Source organism: Sphaerodactylus townsendi, linkage group LG03 (genome assembly GCF_021028975.2).
Source record: "Sphaerodactylus townsendi isolate TG3544 linkage group LG03, MPM_Stown_v2.3, whole genome shotgun sequence".
In the NCBI taxonomy this organism is placed as follows: domain Eukaryota; kingdom Metazoa; phylum Chordata; class Lepidosauria; order Squamata; family Sphaerodactylidae; genus Sphaerodactylus; species Sphaerodactylus townsendi.
Window position 1 is genome coordinate 143,377,398 of NC_059427.1, and position 22,640 is coordinate 143,400,037.

Below are 22,640 nucleotides of genomic sequence, written 5' to 3' on the forward strand. Positions count from 1 at the left end.
TTTCGCCTGCATCTGTGGCTGTCATCTTCAGAGGATCTGATGGTAGTCAAGCAAGTGGAGGACATATACCTGTGGAATGTCCAGGGTGGGAGAAAGAACCATCTGCATTGGTTAGCAAGTGTAAAGGGTGCAATTAGCAGGTGCGCTTTGCATGTGTTGAGTGGAATCCACCCATTTTAGCATATGTAAGATGCCAGCCACAGATGCAGGCGAAACATCAGGAGAAAAGGCTACTGGAACACGGCCATACAGCCTGAAAAACCCACAACACCCTAGTGATTCCGGCCATGAAAGCCTTTGACAATACAATAACGTCTGAGTTTTGCCATGGAAGCAAAGTAGGTTACACAGCTGACTAGGGAGGATTTTGCTTCTTGACTCGTTTCCTTCTCCCTTCAGGTGCCTCAAGCCCCCATGAACAAGGAAGATTTCACGCTTGTGCAGCGCCGCGGAGTCAACATCTCTCCGGAGACGGCCACCCAGTACACTGAGCTGGTCAAACTGATGAGGCAGCAGTATGAGGTTAGCAGGTTGGGGGCTGTGACAAAACCAAGCCTGGGATAGCCCCGCTTGTTTCTGTAGGATCTGGGTTCTTCTCCAAAACTCCACACCGGCTGAGTTCTCAAGGTTTTATTGAAAGATTCAAAACAAAGAAATGAAAATAAACTTCAGTTACAGAGATTTCTCAGCTGAACACATTCCTTTTTTTATTCCTTTTGTCTTTATCTCGGGAGCCCATGGCCCAGAGATGGTTCTCTGGCCAAGTCCCGAGGTGGAATCTCTCAGCCTTTGTCTGTCATGGCTCAGGAAAACTCTGTTCCCGCCACGAGGTGATTTAGGCCTTTGACGTTGTACTCTGGTACATTTGCATAGGCTTTCCTGTTCTCCATCTGGAGATGAAAGATCCTTTTCACAGTCAGGTGTGGCTTCTGATACAGTAACAGGGGCAGACTATGAAGATGATGCCGGGTTTGCGGGGAGGAGGAGCTGTGAATCGTGAAAACAATCTTGCAGGAGGAGGCCTGCCGATGTGAAGGGGAGCAGTTTTGGGCTGCCAGATTTGAGTCCAGTAGCACCTTCAGAGACCAGCAGGATTTTCAAGGTATACATTTTCGAAAGTCAACGCTCCCTTCATCAGACACTAAACCTCCAGTCAGACCAAGGGACTTTTGAAAGCTCACACCTCCAAACTTCTATCGGTCTCTAAGCCAGGGGTCTGCAACCTGCGGCTCTCCTGATGTTCATGGACTACAAATCCCAATTGGCCATGGTGGCAGGGGCTGATGGGAATTGCAGTCCATGAACATCTGGAGAGCCGCAGGTTGCAGATCCCTGCTCTAAGCTGTTATTGGACTCAGTTGGCTGTTCCACTGCAGACCCAACACCACTACCTTCTGCACTCAGCTTGGATTGCAGTTGTTCCTTCTCTGGTGAAACATAAACGATTGCTTGCCAGGAGCAGGAAGGAATAACCGGAAAGCAGTCACACCCCTCATCCTCTGCTTGTGACTTCCAACAGACTGGATTAGAGGTTTTCAGAAGGGGTCTCTGGGGCAGAGACAAAGAAGAGTTTGGATTTATATCCCACCTTTCTCTCCTGTAAGGAAACTCAAGGTGACTTAGAAGCTCCTTCCCCTTCCTCTCCCCGCCACAGACACCTTGTGAGACAGGTGGGGCTGAGAGAGTCCGGAGAGAACTGTGACTGGCCCAAGGTCACCCAGCAGGAATGTTGGAGTGCGGAAACACATCTGGTTCATCAGATCAGCCTCCGCTACTCAGGTGGAGGAGTGGGGAATCAAACCTGGTTCTCCAGATTAGAATCCACCTGCTCTTAACCATTGCACCACGCTGGTGTATAGTGACAGCAGCTTCATTTCCCAGGCCCACCACATTTAGGTTTAAAGTGAAGGAGTGGGAGTCTTTTTTTTTTAAATGGCACCATCAAAATGGGCATGTCAGCGAGAGGAACAAAACCCTCTGCTCTCCCTCCTTTCCCTATACTTTCCCTTCTTCTCTGTCCCTGTCGCAGTCTGCTCCAATCCTGGAAGGAAGAATGCAGTGATGGACTATGTCAGTGGTGGCGAACATTTGGCACTCCAGATGTTATGGACTACAATTCCCATCAGCCCCTTCCAACATGGCCAATTGGCCATGCTGGAAGGGGCTGATGGGAATTGTAGTCCATAACATCTGGAGTGCCAAAGGTTCGCCACCACTGGACTATGTAGAACTAGTGAGAGGATGGAGGTGCCTTCAGGTAGCTCAGTATTGGCTGAAGCTGGAGTGGAGCAGAGCAGTGTGTAAGGCTCTGTTACCTTTATTAGCTTTATTGAACTGTGTCAAGACCTAGGCCAGTGATGGTGAACCTTTTCGAGACCGAGTGCCCAAATTGCAACCCAAAACCCACTTATTTATCACAAAGTGCCAACGCAGCCATTTAACCTGAATAACCCCCTTGAGCAGGGGCCAGCCTGCTGTAGCCTCCAGCAAGTTCCACGTGCGCCTCTCTAGCATCTCTGCCCACCCCCCAGGCAGCAGCCACCTAGAGCACAGGCACCAGACCCGCCAGCTGAGTCCTCCCTGTTCGCTGAGGTGCATGCAAATCAAGTCCAGCGGCCCAGGCCAGCCTAGATGTATGTGTGTGTGTGGGGGGGGGGATTTCCCCCCCACATAACAAACTCTGTGCGCACGTGCCCACAGAGAGGACTCTGTGTGCCACCTCCAGCACCTGTGCCATAGGTTCGCCACCACTGACCTAGGCTGCAGGAAGCTAGAACTGGCGCCCTGCCTTTTGCAACCAGTTTATATCACCAAACATTCAAACATTTCCCATTCACATATTCCCACATGGAACAGCAGTGACGTAGTGGTTAAGAGCAGGCATACTCTAATCTGGAGGAAGCGGGTTTGATTCCCTGCTTTGCCGCCTGAGCTGTGGAGGCTTATCTGGGGAATTCAGATTAGCCTGTACACTCCAACACACACCAGCTGGGTGACCTTGGGCTAGTCACAGTTCTTCTGAGCTCTCTCAGCCCCACCTACCTCGCAGGGTGTTTGTTGTGGGGGGGGGAAGGGCAAGGATTTTGTACGCCCCTTTGAGTCTCCTACAAGAGAGAAAGGGGGGATATAAATCCAACTCTTCTTCTTCTTCCTTATCAGCGCTCTGACCTTAGGAGATCTGTGTAGCCTGAGAAGGCTTTCTCTTTTGGGGATGACTGTTAGGGGGAGGGGTCCTTAGCAGGGGATTTGGACGGCTGTTTTGTATGTGAATGCTGGATTCTGCAGAAACCCTGTTGGAGTGCACCTGTTTGTACTCTAATGAAATAAACCTAATTCCTGCAACTCTGATTCTGGTTATTGGGAGGCTGTGACAGTTTAGATGAAGCGGGTTGCTCTTTTGGTCAGAGGATTGCTGCAAGGATAGTTTGGGATCCCTGCCCCTCTCAGGGTCCTCAGTCAAATATGATCCAGTGGCTTCTAGGTTCCCTGAGAGGCGCAGCCCAGAGTCTGGTGCACCATCCTAGTTCATCAAGCGGGAGGAACATGTGTTCAAACTGCAGGACTTTGGCTAGGAAGGTGCAGACCTGCGGTTGTTGTGTGCCTGTCTGCTTCTCACATGGCTTCTGTTGTTGTTTTTTAAATTCCAGATGTGCACAAATTACTCCAAGCAGTTCACCCATTTAGGCAACATCACGGAAACAACCAAGTAAGGCTGCCAATCGCGGTACTAATGCATCTCCGTTCCTGACTGCGCTGACAATGCACTCGAAATCACTCATTGCCTATTTGGGACTATTGGGAAGGGTCATGACTGGGTGGCCGAGCATCTGTTTGGCTTGCAGAAGGTCCCAGGTGTCCATCTTGAAATCTCCAGTTAAAAGGGCAAGGCAGTGGGTGATGTGAAAGACGTCTGCCTGTGACTCTGGAGAGCAGCCACTAGTCGGAGTAGACAGTACTTTGATGGGTTGAGGGTCTGTCTCAGTAGAAGGCAGTTTCTTGTGACCCCCTGACCTAGATAATAATAATAAGAAGAAAAGTTTGGATTTATATCCCCCCTTTCTCTCCTGTAAGGAGACTCAAAGGGGCTTACGAACTCCTTTCCCTCCCCCCACCACAACAAACACCCTGTGAGGTAGGAGGGGCTGAGAGAGCTCCAAAGAACTGTGACTAGCCCAAGGTCACCCAGCTGGCATGTGTTGGAGTGCACAAGCTAATCTGGTTCACCTGATAAGCCTCCACAGCTCAAATAGCAGAGCGGGGAATCCAACCCGACTTGTCCAATAAGTGAATCGGTATTATGAGAGTAGAATTGTTATTTAACAATTGCAAGCCTAGAGAAGCTGTTGATTTATATTCTACTCTCAAGGCACAGATTCATTTATTGGACAAGTCTGGGGTTGTGACGGGCACCTAGTTAGAGACTTGGTTGCAGACTTCTGTAGCCAGCTCAATAATGGTGCTATCCTGGTAATGCACCGCATCGTCTGTCCGTTAGCATGAAGAGTAGTCGCTAACTGGGGCGTGGGTCACATGATGCCTATGGTGTCTCCAATTCAATCACTCCATTACCTATCGTTGATTTAGGATAGATTAGCTCCAACTGATAAACGGCAGCAGAGACCTCTGCAGAGGAAGGAGCCAGAGTGTTCCAGAACCGAATACATTGAAACAGGCAAAGCATTAGATCACACACCACAGACACGTCATTCTCACATCACCTCTCCATCGCCCCCTTTGGGCGGGAAGGCACACATTCCTCAGGCAGTGAGAACCTGGGAGAAACAGACACCCCAAACCTACCCCCCTACCCCCATTTTCAGTTGTAGAACTTTTACAAAGCAAGATAAGAGACAAACCGGTACAGGTTGGATTAAATGCAAACAATTCTCAAGGCTGCTCTGTGGAAATGACCCTGAATTAAATGACAGGGCCCGGCTAAGATATTAGAGCACAGGTGTCAAACTCGCGGCCCTCCAGATGTTATGGACTACAGTTCCCATCATCTGGCAGGGGATGATGGGAAATGTAGTCCATAACATCTGGAGGGCCGTGAGTTTGACACCTATGTATTAGAGGGTCCTGACAGTGCCTGTCCTGATTCCCCCCATTCAGGTTTGAGAAGATGGCCGAGGACTGCAAGAAAAACATGGAGATCCTGAAGCAAGCCCACGCCAAGGGATTCCCCCTGCCTAAATATCATTACGAACAGCGGACCTTCAGCATGGTGAAGTGCGTGTACCATTGACTTGAGCAGTTTCCACCCTGCTAAATATCGGTGTCTTTTTGTTTGATCCCTTATAGACGTTTGTCAGACGGTTCTTAACTCTTTCCTGTGACAAGTAGCTTCTCTCAGAATAATACAAGGTGGGGCTAACCAGGGTTCATTCACGGATTCTCGTGGTTTCAGCCCATGGCGGTTCTTTGGAGTGATGCTTTTTGTGCAAAGACAGACCTGTCTGGGCATGTAAACTCTAAAAAGACTTCTGTATAGCGTTGGGAACAGCTGGGTGGACAGATGGTCAGTTTAGTGCAGGGGTCTGCAACCTGTGGCTCTCCAGATGTTCATGGACTATCTTCGGATGCCAATTGGCCATGCTGGTAGGGGCTGATGGGAATTGTAGTCCATGAACATCTGGAGAGCCACAGGGTGCAGACCCATGGTTTACCCCTCATTGCTGTGTTGTGTCAGGGGTGTTCAGATGCCAAGGATGATCAACTGGTGGTCCATAGCCAGATCTGCACATGCTCCACTCCCCACGTGTGTTTATATCTGACACCCTCCCATCACCACCAAATTTAAAAAGCTTTGCTTTGTTTAATTTGCAAGGACATCTTGTGTGTGCGCGCGCGTGCGTGCGTGCACCAACATCAGACAGAGCGATTCCGTATGATATTGTTGAATTCAGAACCCAATGAGAAATTTTATGCCCAAGAATACGTCAGAACCCTTCAGAAATAAACTGAGCCGCTTTATTGAGCCCGCAGTGTGATGTGGCAGCCCAGAAAGCCCATGCAATTCTGGGATGCATCAATAAGAGCATAGTGTCTAGATTGAGGGAAGTAATTGTACCACTCTACTCTGCATTGGTCAGACCACACCTAGAGTGTTGTGTTCAGTTCGGGGCACCGCGATTTAAGAAGGATATTGACAAGCTGGGTCCAGAGGAGGGCAACCAAAATGGTCAAAGGTCTGGAATCCATGCCCTATGAAGAGAGGCTTAGGGAGCTGGGGATGTTTAGTGTGGAGAAGCAAAGGTTAAGGGGGGGGGAGGTGAACGGACATGAGAGCTATATTTAAATATTTGAAGGGATGTCATGTTGAAGAGGGAACAAGCTTGTTTTCTGCTGCCTCAGAGACGAGGACACGGAGTAATGGGTTCAAGGTGAATGAAAAGAGATTCCACCTAAACATTAGGAGGAACTTCCTGACTGTCAGGGCTGTTCGACAGTGGAATTCACTGCCTCAAAGAGTTGTGGAGTCTCCTCCTTTGGAGGTTTTTAAACAGAGGCTGTGTGAACATATGTCAGGAATGCTTTGATTGTGTGTTCCTACATTGCAGCAGGTTGGCCTTGATGGCCCTTGGGTTCTCTTCTAACTCTATGATTCTATTGTTCTATTTGACATCTTGGAAAAGTAGGGGGTTTGGGCCTGTGTTCAGTCAGCAGATTGGAGCTGTCCTTTTATATCCGTCTTTGACCATCCTGCATTTTCCTTCAGGACAGGACTGCTAAAATAATCAAGGAGTTGGAGCACTTGAGGTTAATCTCAAAAGTTTCGTTTATTTGATTTGTACCCCACCCTCCCATAGTGTCGGAGGCCTCCAAAAAAGACAGTGAAGGGATCCCTGATAAAACATTACAAATGGTGTAGAGAGCAAGATCTTTTATAATACTAGGAGTCACGATTACCCGGTGAAGATATTTAGTGGCAGACTCAGGACAGACAAAAAGAGAGCACTTCATATAATACATGGGGCAGCAGTGGCATAGTGATTAAGAGCAGGTGCACTCTAATCTGGGGAACCAGGTTTGATTCCCTGCTCTGCCACTTGAGCTGTGGAGGCTTATCTGGGGAACTAGATTAGCCTGTGCACTCCAACACATGCCAGCTGGGTGACCTTGGGCTAGTCATAGTTCTTCTGAGCTCTCTCAACCACCCCCACCTCATAGGGTGTTTGTTGTGGGGGGGGGGGGGAAGGAAAAGGAGATTGTAAGCTCCTTTGATTCTCCTACAGGAGAGAAAGGAGGGAGATATAAATCCAAACTCCTCCTCCTCCTCCTCCTCTTCTTCTACTACTACTGCTACTACATGTTTAATCTCGGGAACTCACTGCCACAAGGTATAGGAAATAGCTGCAGCCTAGGTGGCTGTAAAAGGGGGCTAAGTCCATTCTTGGTCTGTCGGTGGCTGTTAGCCATGAGAAGTAAATAGAAACTTCAGATTCACCATTAGTTTACCTTTAAAAAGTGGCTACAGGGAAGTGGAGAATAGATGAAGGAAATAGCCCTCCCTGTACATTGTTGGTTGTCCTCTTGGGTGGGGCTGGCTGTCCTGGGTTGGAAACAGGATGCTTGTCCAGATGGGTTTTGATCCAACAGTCTGTTATATTTTACAAATAGGGCTTGGAGGTATTGCAGAGTAATCCAAGCCTCTTGATTTTCCATTTTTGTTTGTTTGTTTGGGTAAAAATAATTGTCTTCTATAGGCCTTGGCTGAACTGTGTTCATCCCCCCTCCCCCCCGTTATTTTTTCCCCAGAATCTTTCCAGAATTAAACAGCAACGATATGGTTCTCTCTATCGTGAAAGCTGTCAACCTGCCGGCTCCTCCTGGTAAAACAGCCAATCGTTTCTGTTTCTGGGATTGGTGGGCGGAAGGAGTGGACCCTCTTGCTGCTATGATAATGAACGGCTGGGGAGTGGAGGGCTTACCTAGGGGCAGAGTTGGGTGCTGGCGGGGAGGACATCCACACCGAGTACAAGGATGAAAAGTCTGCACCTGCTGTGTAGGGAGAAAGGGATTCAGAGGCTCAGCTTGGAGAACATCAGCCCTAGGTTTGGTTGGTTTGGTTGTGGTGGGTTTTCCGGGCTGTGTGGCTGTGGTCTGTTGGATCTGGTTCCTCACGTTTCGCCTGCATCTGTGGCTGGCATCTTCAGAGGCGTATCGCAGAGAGAAGTCTGTTACATACTGTGTAACAGCGTAAGACTTCCCTCTGTGATACACCTCTGAAGATGCCAGACTCCACATGGGCCAGCACGGTGTAGTGCAGTGGTGGCGAACCTATGGCACTCCAGATGTTCATGGACTACAATTCCCATCTGCCCCTGCCAGCATGGCCAATTGGGGCTGATGGGAATTGTAGTCCATGAACATCTGGAGTGCCATAGGTTCACCACCATGGGTGTAGTGGTTAAGAGCAGGTGCACTCTAATCTGGAGAGCCAGGTTTGATTCCCCACCACTTGAGCTGTGGAGGCTTATCTGGGAAACCAGATTAGCTTGTGTACTCCAACACGTGCCAAGTAGGTGACCTTGGGCGAGTCACACTTCTTCGGAGCTCTCTCAGCTGCGCCCACCTCACAGGATGTTTGATGGGGGGGGGGGGAGGGAAGGGAAAGGAGTTTGTAAGCCCCTTTGAGTCTCCCTACAGGAGAGAAAGGTGGGATATAAATCCAAACTCTTCTTCTTCTTAATCTGGTGAATTGGATTTGTTTTCCCACTCCTACATTCCTGCTGGGTGAGTTTGGGCCAGTCACAGTTCTCTCAGAACTCTCTGAGCCCCACCTGCCTCACAAGGAATCTGTTGTGGAAAGAGGAAGGGAAAGGAGTTTGTAAGCCCCTTTGAGACTCCTTGAAAGAAAGGCAGGGGATAAATCCAGACGACTCTTCTTCACGCAGCGGCTGCCACCAGACTGCAGATTCTTGCAAGAACTCCTCAGAGCTATTATTTAGCTTGTACAGTTTGAATTTTTAAAAGTTCCCCCGTGCTCTTGGACTGCATATTTTTCTTTTCTTTTTCAGGGATGACCCCTAATGATCTCGATGCTTTTGTGCGCTTTGAGTTCTCTTACCCCAGCACGGTGAGTCTGGATAACCTCAAAACACTGCTCTTTTCTTTGGGTCCCTACATGCAAAGCAACTAGTCAGAATGTCCCAGCTTTTGTGTTTACAACCAAGTAGACCTGTTTCATGTCAGTCACATATGTCTTGGAAGTATAATGTCCGGGAAGTATAATGTAGAGCAGGGGTCTGCAACCTGCGGCTCTCCAGATGTTCAAGGACTACAATTCCCATCAGCCCCTGCCAGCATGGCCAATTGGCCATGCTGGCAGGGGCTGGTGGGAATTGTAGTCCATTAACATTTGGAGAGCCACAGGTTGCAGACCTCTGATGTAGAGCATTTGCTTGGAGACCCTACATTGCTTCAGGACCCTCTAAGCAGCAGTTTGGAGGTCTGATTCTAATTCTTTCTTTTGCACTCTGCTTTGCAGGAGGAAGCACAGAAAGACAAGACCAGCGTAATCAAAAATTCCAATTCTCCTGGTAAATACCATTGAAGACTGTTTGAGAGGTCTGCAGTAGAACTGCTAGATTTTAATCCAGCAGAACCGTAGAGACCAGTATGGCATACCCTGACTCCCCGGGCAGTAGCTTTTGAAAGTCAGTGCTCCCTTTTTCACTTTTATGGCCGTCCTACCAAAGCAGTCCAATCCAAGAACTTTATTGGTATCTAGGCAATACATAATATGCAAAACAATTAAAATCTACAGAGATTTAAGATAAATGAAAGACAACATAGAATACAGCAGTGCATGGAGTTAAAAAGAGAAGAGTTAATACAATGGTGAAAAGAACGAGAGTAAAAATTAGCACCCTTTCTTTGGAAGACTGATGTGCTGTTGGCAGGCAGGGCGGGGTCAGGTCCAGCCTTGCGGGGCCAAATGGGTGGCAGGCAAAGCACAGTCTGATATCAGTCCAATGGGTCAAGGCAGGCGTCAGGCAAAACGTAGTCTAATAACAGTGGGTCAAGACAGGCAGCAGGCAAGGCGTAGTCTGCAGGTCGTGGTACAGGAGAACCAATAAACAGGCTAGGGATCAGCGATGAGCCAGGCACACAGTGGTGACAGGTAACACACTTGTTGCACCCAGGCAGAAGCAAGTTCACAGCAAGGCTTATATAGAGCCTTGTCCAAGGGGTTGGGATTCTGCAAGGAGTTAATCCTCATCAGATGCAGACACTTCTATCTTCCCATATCTTTCTGCAATATGAGCACTCCTCCTTTGCTTCTGCAGCAGCTGCCTCTGCTTCTGCCTCCTGTGCACAGCTGACTTATTACTGGGTTCCCTAGGAGGATCTGCAGGCTCCTCCATCTGCACCTCATCAGGCAGGGAAGGGTTGGGAGTTGGCTCTGCTGCCTGGTCTTCCTCAGGAGCAGCCAACTCTGGCTGTACCGTGTCTACAGGTCCTGCCTCAGGGTCCTCTGTGTCCTGGGGCTGGCTCATGACATTTTAATCCAGCAGAACCGTGACAACGGAGCACATTTCCAAGATAAGGCTATTTAGTAGGAAGGCCAACTTGGAACTATCAGAAATCTCGGCTCACTGTCTTAAAATAGGATTTATATACACACACCAGCTGGGTGACCTTGGACTAGTCACAGTTCTTTGGAGCTCTCTCAGCCCCACCCACTTCACAGGGTGTTTGTTGTGGGCGGGGGGGAGGAGATTGTAAGCCCCTTTGAGTCTCCTACAGGAGAGAAAGGGGGGGGTATAAACCCAAACTCTTCTTCCTTTGCTTGCCAATGTGCCCCGCCCCCCCACCCCGGTTCATACCTCCTGGCCCTCCTACCTATATGCCCCTCCTCCATTGCCTGGCCATCTGTCCTTGCCCCACCCAGGAGCTCAGTTTCCAATCTACGCAGTACTTATCCACCCTTCCCTGACTCTGCTGGGCAGTGGGGTTGTGGGTGGCGGAAGGGCTCACAAGCAGATGTGCAGCAGGAGGGAAGGACAGTGGCAGTGAGCTCTTCCAGAAGACCAGGATCTCGGCAGCTGCCCCACAGGGTATTCTGATGCCAACCCTAGTCAAGCAGCAGTGTTTGTGACGGGCTGTACAGCTGCCCCAGGACAAAACTGCCCAGAAGAAGAAGAGGAGTTTGGATTTATATCCCCCCTTTCTCTCCTTCAGGAGACTCAAAGGGGCTTACAATCTCCTTGCCCTTGCTCCCTCACAACAAACACCCTGTGAGGTAGGTGAGGCTGAGAGAGCTCCGAGAAGCTGTGACTAGCCCAAGGTCACCCAGCTGGCGTGTGTGGGAGTGTACAGGCTAATCTGAATTCCCCAGATAAGCCTCCACAGCTCAGGCGGCAGAGCGGGGAATCAAACCCGGTTCCTCCAGATTAGATACACGAGCTCTTAACCTCCTACGCCACTGCTGCTCCAGGACGGGCTGTACAGCTGCCCAGGACAAAACTTAAAATGTTTTCATACAGCACCTGCAGCAGTGCAGCAGCTGCTGTATGAAAACATTTTAAGTGTAAAGGTTTATGAGTGGAAGTGAACCTCCCATGAGCTAGGGAAGGAGAAATCCTTGAAGCGTGGTGAGCTGTGCACCGTGCGCCACAAGAGGGGCCGGGGTGCGCTTCTCTGCCCTTCTCAGCTAACCTTCCTGCTTGCCGTCTCCCTCCGGCAGAATTCCAAGAACAATTCAAGCTGTTTATCAACCGGGGGCACCGAGGTCTCAAGAGAGCCATTCAGACGAAAGGGATCAAGTTTGAAGTTGTCCATAAAGGGTGAGCTAAACATATTTCTGAAGTTGGTGGAGCAGGAATTTGTGGGGGTTAATTTTCCTCTGACTCTTTTATGCACCATCACAGCCCATTCATGAATATTGGCTGTTCAAGACGGAGCAAAATTAGCTAATTCTTACGAGGGGAAGTAAAGTGTTGCTGGGACCCCACGATGGGAGCTTAAGAGGCATTTAACTGAAGGATCAACTAATCCGGGGTCTGTAAATCCTGCTTTCTTCCAGATGTTCATGATTCATCGTGCCCCGCCATAGCATGGCCAATTGGCCACTCTGGCAGGGGCTGGTGGGAATTGTAGTCCTTGAACATCTGAGAGCTGCAGGTTTCAGACCCCTGAACTAATGTATTTTTCAAGAGGATTTCTAAGAACTGTTGCCTTTGCAGGGTTAGAATCATAGAGTTGGAAGAGACCACTAGAGCCATCAAGTCCAACCCCCTGTCATGCAGGAACACACAATCAAAGCACTCCTGACAGATGGCCATCCAGCCTCTGTTTAAAAACCTCCAAAGAAGGAGTCTCCACAACTCTCTGAGACAGTGCATTCCACTGTCAAAACAGCCCTGACAGATAGAAAGTTCTTCCTAATGTTTAGGTATTTCCTGCACCTTGAATCCATGACTCCGTGTCCTCGCCTCTCAGGCAGCAGAAAACAAGCTTGCTCCCTCATCGACATGGCATCCCTTCAAATATTTAAACATAGCTATCATGTGTCCCCCCTTAACCTTTGCTTCTCCAGACTAAACATTCCCAGCTCCCTAAGCCTTTCTTTGTAGGGCATGGACTCCAGACCTTTGACCATTTTGGTAGCCCTCCTCTGGACTCGTTCCGGCTTGTCAGCATCCTTCTCAAAATTGCGGTGCCCAGAACTGAACACAGTACTCTGGGTGAGGTCTGACCAATGCGGAGTAGAGTGGTATAATTACTTCCCTTGATCTAGAACCGTGGTGGCGAACCTTTGGCACTCCAGATGTTATGGACTACACTTCCCATCAGCCCCTGCCAGCATGGTCAATTGGACATGCTGGCAGGGGCTGATGGGAATTGTAGTCCATAACATCTGGAGTGCCAAAGGTTTGCCACCACTGATCTAGACACTGTACTCTTCCTGATGCATCCCAGAATTGCATTGGCTTTCTGGGCTGCCACATCACACTGCTGACTCATGTTCAGTTTGTGGTCTACTAAGACTCCCAGATCCCTTTCGCATGTACTGTTGTCAAGACAGGGGTGCCCCATCCTATATCTGTGCGTTTCATTTTTTTCTGCCTAAGTGTAGAATCTCCAGCATAGAGGGCTACGAGCCTGTCCTAAGCTGCCCACTGCCATACTTTCCTTCCTGACCTGGAACAGCCCTGAGGTTGTGCCCGCCTGCCCCACCAGCAGGGAGCAAATCATGCTTCACATTGTCACAAAGGTTGCTTGGAGCCGAACTTTGTGCTGGGATGTTGGGGTGCTTGGCTGCTGGAGAAGAGAGCCCCGTTCCTTTCGTAACCAGAATCTCCGTTATGCTTCAGTGTACTGAGACTCTGCTGAGTGACCACATACGTGTTGGGATGACACAGTCCTTGGGATGTTTAGCAATCAGGAAAATACAAATGGAAAGCAGACTTCAACGAGTGACCGAAAGGCTGACAAAAGCCACGGGGTCAAAGTTGGAGTCGGCTGTCGAACTCGGATTCCACATCCGTCGCAGTCCTCCTGCAAAATCGTAGAGTTGGGCGGGCCCATAGAGGCCATCTAGTCCAACCCCCTGTTTAATGCAGGATCGGCCTAGAAAACCCCTGACAAGTGTTCTTCCAGCCGCTGCTTGAAAACTGCCAGTGGGGAGGAGCTTACCAGCCCCCTAGGCAGCCTGTACCTCTGCTGAATTACTTTTACTGTAAAAAAAAAACTTCCTAATGTCCAGCTGATACCCCTTCGGCCATAATTACTGTGAGTCTGATCCTCTGCTGTCCACAGGAACCACTCCCTGCCCTCTCTAAGTGACAGGCCTTCAAACACTTAAAAGAGAGCAATCCTGTCTGCCCTTACATTCAGAAACAGATCGAAGATGAGACCGGAGGCGTTTTCTGGGGAAAAAATAGGGAAACCTCTACCCTAGCCAGACCCCAGGGCAACTTATAAATGACATCCATGGGTGTTTGTGGAGAACTGAGACCTGACTAGCATAGAAGTGGTTTCCCTAATGAAGAGGAGTTTCTCTGTAGAGACGCCCGCTTGGTTTTGCTGGAAATCTGCCACTGAAGGGAGCAAACAGAGCCCAGCTGGAACCTGGGACTTTGAATGAGCCCCACGGTTTATTGCTGCCAATTTCTCCCCAGAGGGCTCTTCAAGACAGACCGTGTGTTGGGAACAGCACAACTGAAGCTGGAGGCACTGGAGGCGGCCTGTGAACTTCGGGAGATTCTGGAGGTAAGCTCGATCCTTCCCTTTATTTTTGGGCATTGCATCGTGTACAACCATATCCTTTCTCCAAGGTGAAGGAAGACTTCAGAAAGATGCTTTTGCTGTGGACTTTTAGCATGTCTTTGTGATGCTCTCTGGAAGAACAGCTGTAATTCTCCAAGCTTGCTTCCTTCCTTCCTTCCTTCCTTCCTTCCTTCCTTCCTTCCTTCCTTCCTTCCTTCCTTCCTTCCTTCCTTCCTTCCTTCCTTCCTTCCTTCCTTCCTTCCTTCCTTCCTTCCTTCCTTCCTTCCTTCCTTCCTTCCTTCCTTCCTTCCTTCCTTCCTTCCTTCCTTCCTTCCTTCCTTCCTTCCTTCCTTCCTTCCAGGGATGTAGGTATAGAATTTTTATGGGGTGGGTTCAGGGGGCAGGGCCCCACCCACCCGTGGGGGCATGGCCCCACCTCCCTCTCAAGCTCCCTTCTCCTTGAAGCCTGTGTCAGCCAATAGACTGGAATAAAGTCTCATTTTAAGTAGATCTGCTTTGCCTGCAGAGACGCACAGACTTTCTTACCTGGGCTCCGACTGGCTTGCAAGTGTGCAAGCTGGAGTCTCGTGCCTGTGTGGGCGACTGAGTCACTCTTCCACTCCCCCTGCTGGACATGGGCCAGGGGGATTTAAACCCGAGAAACTCCCCTTCCTTCCTTCCTTCCTTCCTTCCTTCCTTCCTTCCTTCCTTCCTTCCTTCCTTCCTTCCTTCCTTCCTTCCTTCCTTCCTTCCTTCCTTCCTTCCTTCCTTCTTCCTTCCTTCCTTCCTTCCTTCCTTCCTTCCTTCCTTCCTTCCTTCCTTCCTTCCTTCCTTCCTTCCTTCCTTCCTTCCTTCCTTCCTTCCTTCCTTCCTTCCTTCAGGAACCAAAGTAGCTGACATTGTTCTCTTCATTTTATCCTCGCAGCAACCCTGTGGGGTGGGTTAGGCTGAAAGTGTTAGTCCGAGGTCACCCAGGGAGCTTCCACGGCACGAGGGGGGATTTGAATGTGTGTTTCCCTAATCCTAGTCCAGCACCACTTCACCACACTGGCTCTCTTCAATCTGTAGTGGAGTGGAAACGTAGGTACGCCCTGCTTCTAGCGAGCACAGGGGACGGACCAAACTGTTCTGTAATTCATGTCAAATGATGACGATTGGGAGGATATTGAAGGGTGTGACACAGCATAGAGCTGGATGGAGCAGGCTGACCTTTCTTGTTGAGAGACTTCCACATTTAGAGGTTTGTTTGCTTTTTCTCCTGTCTCCTTCCCTCCTGTTTCCCCTCCTTAGCTCCTGGATGGTCGGCGGCCGACGGGGGGCAAGCTGGAAGTCATCGTCCGCCTCAGAGAACCGCTGAGTTCCCAGCAGCTGGAGATGGCAACAGAAAGGTGGCTCGTCATTGATCCTCTAACCATGCCCCCGGTAAGAGGGTTTTTTGCAATCCAAGGTCTTTTCCTTGAAAGCAGAGAGAACTGGGGTGGGATCTAGCAGGCTAAGCCCCCTGCAGGCCATCTCGGCGTGGCTTTGCTGCGGAGCGTCGGTCTCTCCCTTAGGCTTTGTGGGGCTGCGTCTATCAAGAGCAGTCAGGTTTTGAAATTCATGGCCTGCTGCGAAACCTCAGTCAGCCACTGCACCTTTCAAACTCCGGGGGGTTCTACTTGGGTTGGCAGGAATCGGATTAATGCAGCTTTTTCTCCAGGAACGGATGTAGCCAGAAAATGTTGGCTCAAGCTTTGGCTTTCTTATCCAGTGCCTTCCATGATTGCTGGTATAATAAGGCTGGTCTCTTCATGTGATGGGACATGTCATATCTGGGTCTGTATGGACAAGACGCTCAATACATGATATGTGAACGGCAAGAATTTTGCTGTGTCCACAGTCACGACCATTTACTTACAGAAAACTGCCCAAAACCACAAAGAGGCTAGAACAGCCAGGGCATTATGCAAAAAGCACAAAGTGCTTCTTAATCTATAACTAAAGAACTACCACGGTGGGTTGTACAATGGACAGTAATTCTTACCAGTTTAAATATAGTCCTCTGTGACCATTTTCAGAGCTTATTTTGCCTTCGGTGAGCCCTCTCTCAGCAGCTAAGCAGAGTCAGTTAAGAACATAAGAACAAGCCAGCTGGATCAGACCAAAGTCCATCTAGTCCAGCCCTCTGCTACTCACAGTGGCCCACCAGGTGCCTTTGGGAGCTCACATGTGAAAGCAATGACCTTCTGCCGCTGCTGCTGCTCCTGAGCACCTGGTCTGCTAAGGCATTTGCAACCTCAGATCAAGGAGGATCAAGATTGGGAGCCATAGGTGGACTTCTCCTCCATCAATCTGTCCAAGCCCCTTTTTGAAGCTATCCAGGTGAGTGGCCATCACCACCTCCTGTGGCAGCAGATTCCAAACACCAATCACACGTTGCGTGAAGAAGTGTTTCCTTTTATTAGTCCTAATTCTTCCCCCCAGCATTTTCAATGAATGCCCCCTGGTTCTAGTATTGTGAGAAAGAGAGAAAAATTTCTCTCTGTCGACATTTTCTACCCCATGCATAATTGTATAGACTTCAATCATATCCCCCCTCAGACGTCTCCTCTCCAAACTAAAGAGTCCCAAACGCTGCAGCTTCTCACAAGGAAGGTGCTCCAGTCCCTCAATCATCCTCGTTGCCCTTCTCTGCACTTTTTCCATCTCTCCGATATCCTCTTTGAGTTCTGGCTGGTCCTTGGATGAGGGACCACCAAGGAAGTCTGGCGTTGCCATGCAGAGGCAGACAATGGCAAACCACCTCTCTGTAAGGTTCTGGTACCGCAGTCAATCATTCAGACTCTAGAGGGATTCAGTAGCCTTTATTATCTAAGGATCGTGGTTTCTGCAGAGGCGTTTATCCCAAACATTTTCCCGCTCGTGCTCCCGCCCCCCATCTTCCCACAGTGCACTAGAACAGCAGAATGCCAATGTGAGAAAAGCTGTGTTATCGTTTCACTGGTATCTCAAGGACATGCGACAGACTTCGCTTCGGGCCCTGGGGAGGGGGGTTGGGGGGTTGGAGTGAGGCAGCTTGTTTCACTATGTTGCAAAGCACAGCGATTAAGACAGAAAGGCCCATTAACATAAGGCAGGTAAGAGCAGGCCCAGGTGGGACCTTGACTCTGGCCAGCTGATGCCAGGCAAGGCGGGAGGCGGGCCTGACACTCTCTTTGTCTCTTGCCCTGATCTGGATGGACCAGGCTCGCCCTGATCTTGGGAGCTAAGCAGGGTTGACCCTGGTCAATACTTGGTTGGGAGACGGCCAAGGCAGTCCAGGTTGCTACGCAGAGGCAGGCCAACGGTCTCTGCTCATCTCTTGCCTTGAAATCCCTCCTCGCCAGGAGTCAGCTCTGACTTGACAGTATGTCCCAGCACCCAAGCTGAGTTGGCCCTGACCAGGATGACTCAGACTAACCCAGTCTTGTCGTCTTGGAAGCTGAGCAGAGTCAGTCCTACTTAGTACTTGGAAGGGAGATCACCAAGGAATTCTAGGGTTGCTACGCAGAGTCAAGCAATGGCAACCACTCAGGCACAGAGCAAGGGAAAACTGCCTGGGGCGTGCGTGCACTCTGTGCCCCTGCCGTGGTGCCGCCCGCCCCCGCACTGGAATGCCCCAGTCATGCCCCCGCCACAGCTCGCGCCCGGAGTGTTGCGCCCCCGCCCTGTTGGCACTACACCACTGCAACCACTTCCGTTTCTGTCTTCTCTTGAACTCTACTGGGTTGCCATAAGCTGACTGCGACTTGATAGGGCGACAAAAATCCTGCAACATATTTTTTTTAGCTGTTGCCAGTGAGGAGACCAAACAGTTCTCAGACCAGCCCTTTGAGAAAGAGGTGCCGCCTGCCCCTTTTCCAGTAGGTCTTCACAAGACTTACAGGATGCTGAATTCCGTGAGCTGTGCTACACTCAGTGGCTTTTCTACACTCCAGCAGAACTGTACGTGTGACCCTCTTTCTTATGAGCCTGGTTTACCTACCAGACGCTGTGAATTATTATCTCTCTTTCTGAAAAAATGGGAGTTAGTGGGGTAGGGAATTTATGGTTAGATGTTCCTCGAATTGGCATTCTATCAGCTTCCTACCAGCATGGCCAATTGGGCCATGCTGACAGAGGCTGATGCGGGAATTGTAGTTCCTGAACATCTGGAGAGCCGCAGGTTCCTGCCCTGGCGCCAGTGAGACGTCCGGAGATCTCTGGCAGAGGGTGTTTAACGTCGCTGCCAGAGTTTATAACTGACAGGCTCCTTGTTCCGCAGGCCACAAAATGACTTTCCAAACTCCAACCTGCTAGCAGCAATTCCAGCGAAGGATGCGGGCAGCAGGTACGTCTCTTCTCGGTGTGGAGAAGCTCGAGCTGGGTTTCTATGAATCACCACCTCGGGCGTCTCGCTCTTGCAGTTTCTGTCTTTTGCACTTTGGGTACAGGTTTAACAGAGTCTGGGCAGGCGCGTCTGCCTCTAGCAAAAAAGCACCTACCGCATTATAAAAGCTTAAAGTTCACTGGCTCTGACTTGAAAAAATCCTGCTAAGGGGTTTTGGAAGTGTTCGGTGAGGCTAAAACCTAATGTGAAATTCAAGGGCAGTGGTGGTGGTGGTATGGCACGCGGGCGGCACTCAGAATAAGCAAATAAATAAGTATTTTATTGTCATTGTAGGCACGCACAAATCGAAAATTACAGCAGCATTCCTCGATGTAATACACTTCTTCAGACTCATCCCCCCATCCTTTCACTTTCCTTTCTCCACTCCATCCCTACACCAGCCCCAAACACATCAACATCGGCCGCATGAGTTCAGCATAACCACAGCTCTGGCGCAGCCAGTCTACGTAAGTTTCTTTTGTCCAGTTTCGCAGACCTGTATCAGCTCAGTTTGATGGTAACAGTTCAAAAAAGAGAGGTGCTGGATGAGACGGGTCCCTCAGAACATTTTGGGCTTCTTCAGCTCTACGGAATTTAGAGTTCTTCCCAAGGAGGGAGAGGGTGCTAATCCTCTGCACAGCAGTGATCATCACCTTCGATGCCTCTCCCATCCGCCACCAGCAACTGGAGAACCATACACAGATGCAGAGAGTGTTCCTCTCTGGGCACGACGCCACAGAGTTCACATCACGGGGAACAAGCATTGGGGCACACACATCTAGGGCTATCCGCCCTACCGTGGGCAAGATTACGCTGGAAAACCGCTGTGAGCAGGGAGTGACTCCGACTGGCGGCCTGGTGCCCAGGCGCTCCAGGTGGCTACGTCCGAGGGGCAGAGAGATATGAGGAGATGCTGGAGAGGTGCAGAGCTGAGCTTCAAACCGCTTTTTTTTCCAAACCAAAACCTCAGTATTCAGGTTAAATTGCTGTGTGTTGGCACTTTGCGAGCATAAATAAGTGGTTTTGGGGTTGTAGTTTAGGCACTAGTCTCAAGTATTGCCCGCTATCACTGCTCCTAGGGTTCACCTCCTCCTGAGCTGCTTTTGCCATTTTCCATAGAGAGGAATTTCCTGAAAACTCCATGTCCCATCTGCAGGTTGGCACCTGTACATACACAAGGCAGGGGTAACTTTTGGGTACCATTCAAGGACCACAGAGCAGGAGACAATCCAGGGACTGCAACCCACCTAACTACTAGAGAGCAGCAGTGGTGTAGTGGTTAAGGGAAGGTGCAGTCTAACCTGGAGAACTGGGTTTGATTCCTGCTCTGCAACTCGAGCTGTGGAGGCTTATCTGGAAAACCAGATTAGCTTGTGCACTCCAACACATGCCAGCGGTGTGACCTTGGGCCAGTCACAGCTTTTCAGAAGCTCTTCAGCCCCACCCACCTCATAATGTAAGCTGTTGTGGGGAGGGCAGGGAAGGGCAAGGAGATTGTCAGCCCCTTTGACTCTCCTTACAGGAGAGAAAGGGGGGATATAAATCCAAACTCTTCTTCTGCTCTCCTGCGTGATCCCAACTGGCAAGGGCAAGAGGGCTCAAGACCGGCTAGAAGCGTTCCGGTTATTCACAGGTCATCTCGAGAAAGAGTTCTCCAGATTGCTAATGGACTACAGTTCCATCATCCCCGCCAGTTCATGCTGGCAGGCTGGCGATGCGGAACATTGTAGTCCATAACATCTGGAGGGCTGGCGAAGCCGACACTCCTGCATGTACGCGGGTTTGCCCAGAAAATTCTCCCAGTGGGATTATGACCCATGAGTCAGGTCTACCTCGCCTCCCACCGCGCGGCTCTCTTGACGTGTGTCCTGCATGTCACGCGCGGGTTCTTGGAGGTGAAGGCTGACGTGTGAAACTGGTTTCAAAAGGAGAGCAGGCATCCTTTGGTTGCCAGGGATGCGACACCACCCAGGCAACGAGCGCAGTCAGTAACCGTCAAAGGCTGTGGTTCTCGAGAGTGTTGTAAATCCCTACGTCATTGAGACACGTCTTTCCAAAGCATCCGTAGCTCCTGTGCGTGGCAGGCAGGACTTGTATCAACTCTGCAGGTAGCATGTGAGGCGTAACGCTGCCAGGGGCTGATGGGAACTGTAGTCCCTTCCATCCTCCTGTGTTTCGGGCCCATTACTTCATCTGGTGGGACTCCATTCTTTTCTCCTCTTGGGAGTGGGTCTAATACAGGGAATTGCTGCGGTGCATTGTTAAGCTTATTGTTTTATGCATTTAACTTACTAAGTAAATTATTTAAAGTCTATTATGTATTGGTAATTTTATGTTATTCACCGCCCAGAGCCCTTCGGGGGTTGGGCGGTATATAAAACTGATAAATAAATAAATAGGCTCATTCCGCACATGCAAAATAATGCACTTTCAAGCTGCTTTCACAACTGTTTTTGCCATTCCGCACAGCTTCAGCATCTCTTGAAAGCAGCTTCTGAAGGTGCATTATTCTTTGGCGCGGCAGCGGGAATGAGCCATAGTCTGTGATCATCTGGAGGGCCACAGTTAGACAACCCTGATTTACAGCAATCCAGGGTAATTTCTCTGCAGCACAGGGGATTGGGGAACACGAGTGCGCTCAACACCAAAGACAAGAAGCCACTGGTGGAGACAGGATTTGGACCCAGCCCTTCCAAATTAAAGTCCAGCATTTTGGTCAGCCTCCTCATTTGGGGCTTTGGAAATTCCAATGTTTGAAGGCAGTGAGATCCTTGTAAGAAGACAGGTGGAAGATTGGACTGTGTCAACCTGGGCAGCTAGCACCTTTTCCCCTCCCTTCAGTAGCTGTTGATGGTCTCTTCTAATTTCCTTCCAGAACGTCCATCTGCTCACTGCTGTAGCCAAGCTTAGCTAATGATTGATCTCCTTCTCTCGAGCCCTGGACACTCTCTTGCGCGGGATGTTTTCCTTCTGCCAGCCCTGGACGAGAAAAATGTAGGGTGACCCAGGGATGGCTTTATTGGAACTGAGTTTTTAGTGGTAAACAGCAGGAAAGCCAAGTTATTCAAGACCCAGAAGAGAAGGAAGGGACAGTGGCTCAGTGGGAGAACATCTGCCCAGCGTGGGGAAGTTCCCAGGTTCAATCCCTGGCATCTCCAGTTAAAGTTAGTTGCCAGACTAGGGGTTCAGAATCAGGTTTCCAGATACTCTGGACCACAATTCCCATCTGATGGGAATTGTAGTCCAGGAACATCTGGAGAGCTGCAGGTTGCAGACCCATGGGCCAGACAGTAGGTGATACCAAGGACCTCTGCCTGAGACCTTGGAGAGCCACGGCAAGTCTGAGTAGACAGTTCTGACTTTGGTGGACCATGGGACTGATTCAGGATAAGGCAGCTTCATGTGGCTGTCGTGGGTTTTCCGGGCTGTGTGGCCATCAGAGGTGTGCCATGGTAAAATGTGCCACGGAAAGAGGTGTGTGTCTTCCCATAACATTGCCTTCGAAGCATGTCGGGATGCAGGCAAAGGTTAGACAAAACTTCCAGCCCACAGCCACACAGCCCACAAATACGCCAGTTGGTCCTCCATGAAACAGCCGATCGCATGCCAGCTTCGCGTCGCTCAGTTGGCTGCCCTGGTGCCTGAGAGCGTGAATAATCTGTAAAGGTCTCTCGCTGTTAGGTTATTAACCTTGGTTCCAGCCTTTTGGTGCATTGCGACAAATGAGCCAGAAAGTTAGCTTCGGTTTGGCAGCAGTTTTCATGTTTTTTCTTCGGGCCCTCCGCTTTTGGCCTGGGGAACCTGCAGAGAGACGAGGGATTCTTTGGTAGGCCATAAGCCCTCGGGGCCCTTCTAGAGCCGGATAGCAGATCACAGGCTAAAGCTGTGAGGGCCCCAGCAGGCAATCTAATTTCCATGACAGAGAGAGGAGGGAGAGTTGGGGCCGACATCTGCCAGTTCGGGCATCACCTTCATCCCATTTGGAACTTCCCCCGCAATCTGGGTGTCTCTGGTAAGCGCCAGTAGCCGATTGGGA

General features: G+C 50.0%; 1 protein-coding gene across 6 annotated transcripts in view; it reads left to right on the top strand.

The window, feature by feature from the left end:
• CC2D1A (coiled-coil and C2 domain containing 1A) overlaps positions 1-22,640 on the top strand; it is a 73,201-nt gene that overhangs the window by 47,106 nt on the left and 3,455 nt on the right. For 5 of the 6 annotated variants that reach the window (XM_048490574.1, XM_048490569.1, XM_048490572.1 and 2 more), the window contains 10 exons: positions 400-522; positions 3,648-3,706; positions 5,113-5,229; positions 7,759-7,832; positions 9,021-9,079; positions 9,491-9,542; positions 11,693-11,792; positions 14,130-14,220; positions 15,508-15,639; positions 18,500-18,565. In XM_048490574.1, coding sequence (XP_048346531.1) covers positions 400-522; positions 3,648-3,706; positions 5,113-5,229; positions 7,759-7,832; positions 9,021-9,079; positions 9,491-9,542; positions 11,693-11,792; positions 14,130-14,220; positions 15,508-15,639; positions 18,500-18,511 — 819 coding nt within the window. In that variant the 3' untranslated portion in view covers positions 18,512-18,565. Of the gene's footprint in view, positions 1-399; positions 523-3,647; positions 3,707-5,112; positions 5,230-7,758; positions 7,833-9,020; positions 9,080-9,490; positions 9,543-11,692; positions 11,793-14,129; positions 14,221-15,507; positions 15,640-18,499; positions 18,566-21,479; positions 21,577-22,640 lie in introns of those variants that run through there. The other variant, XM_048490570.1, reaches the window with a different exon arrangement.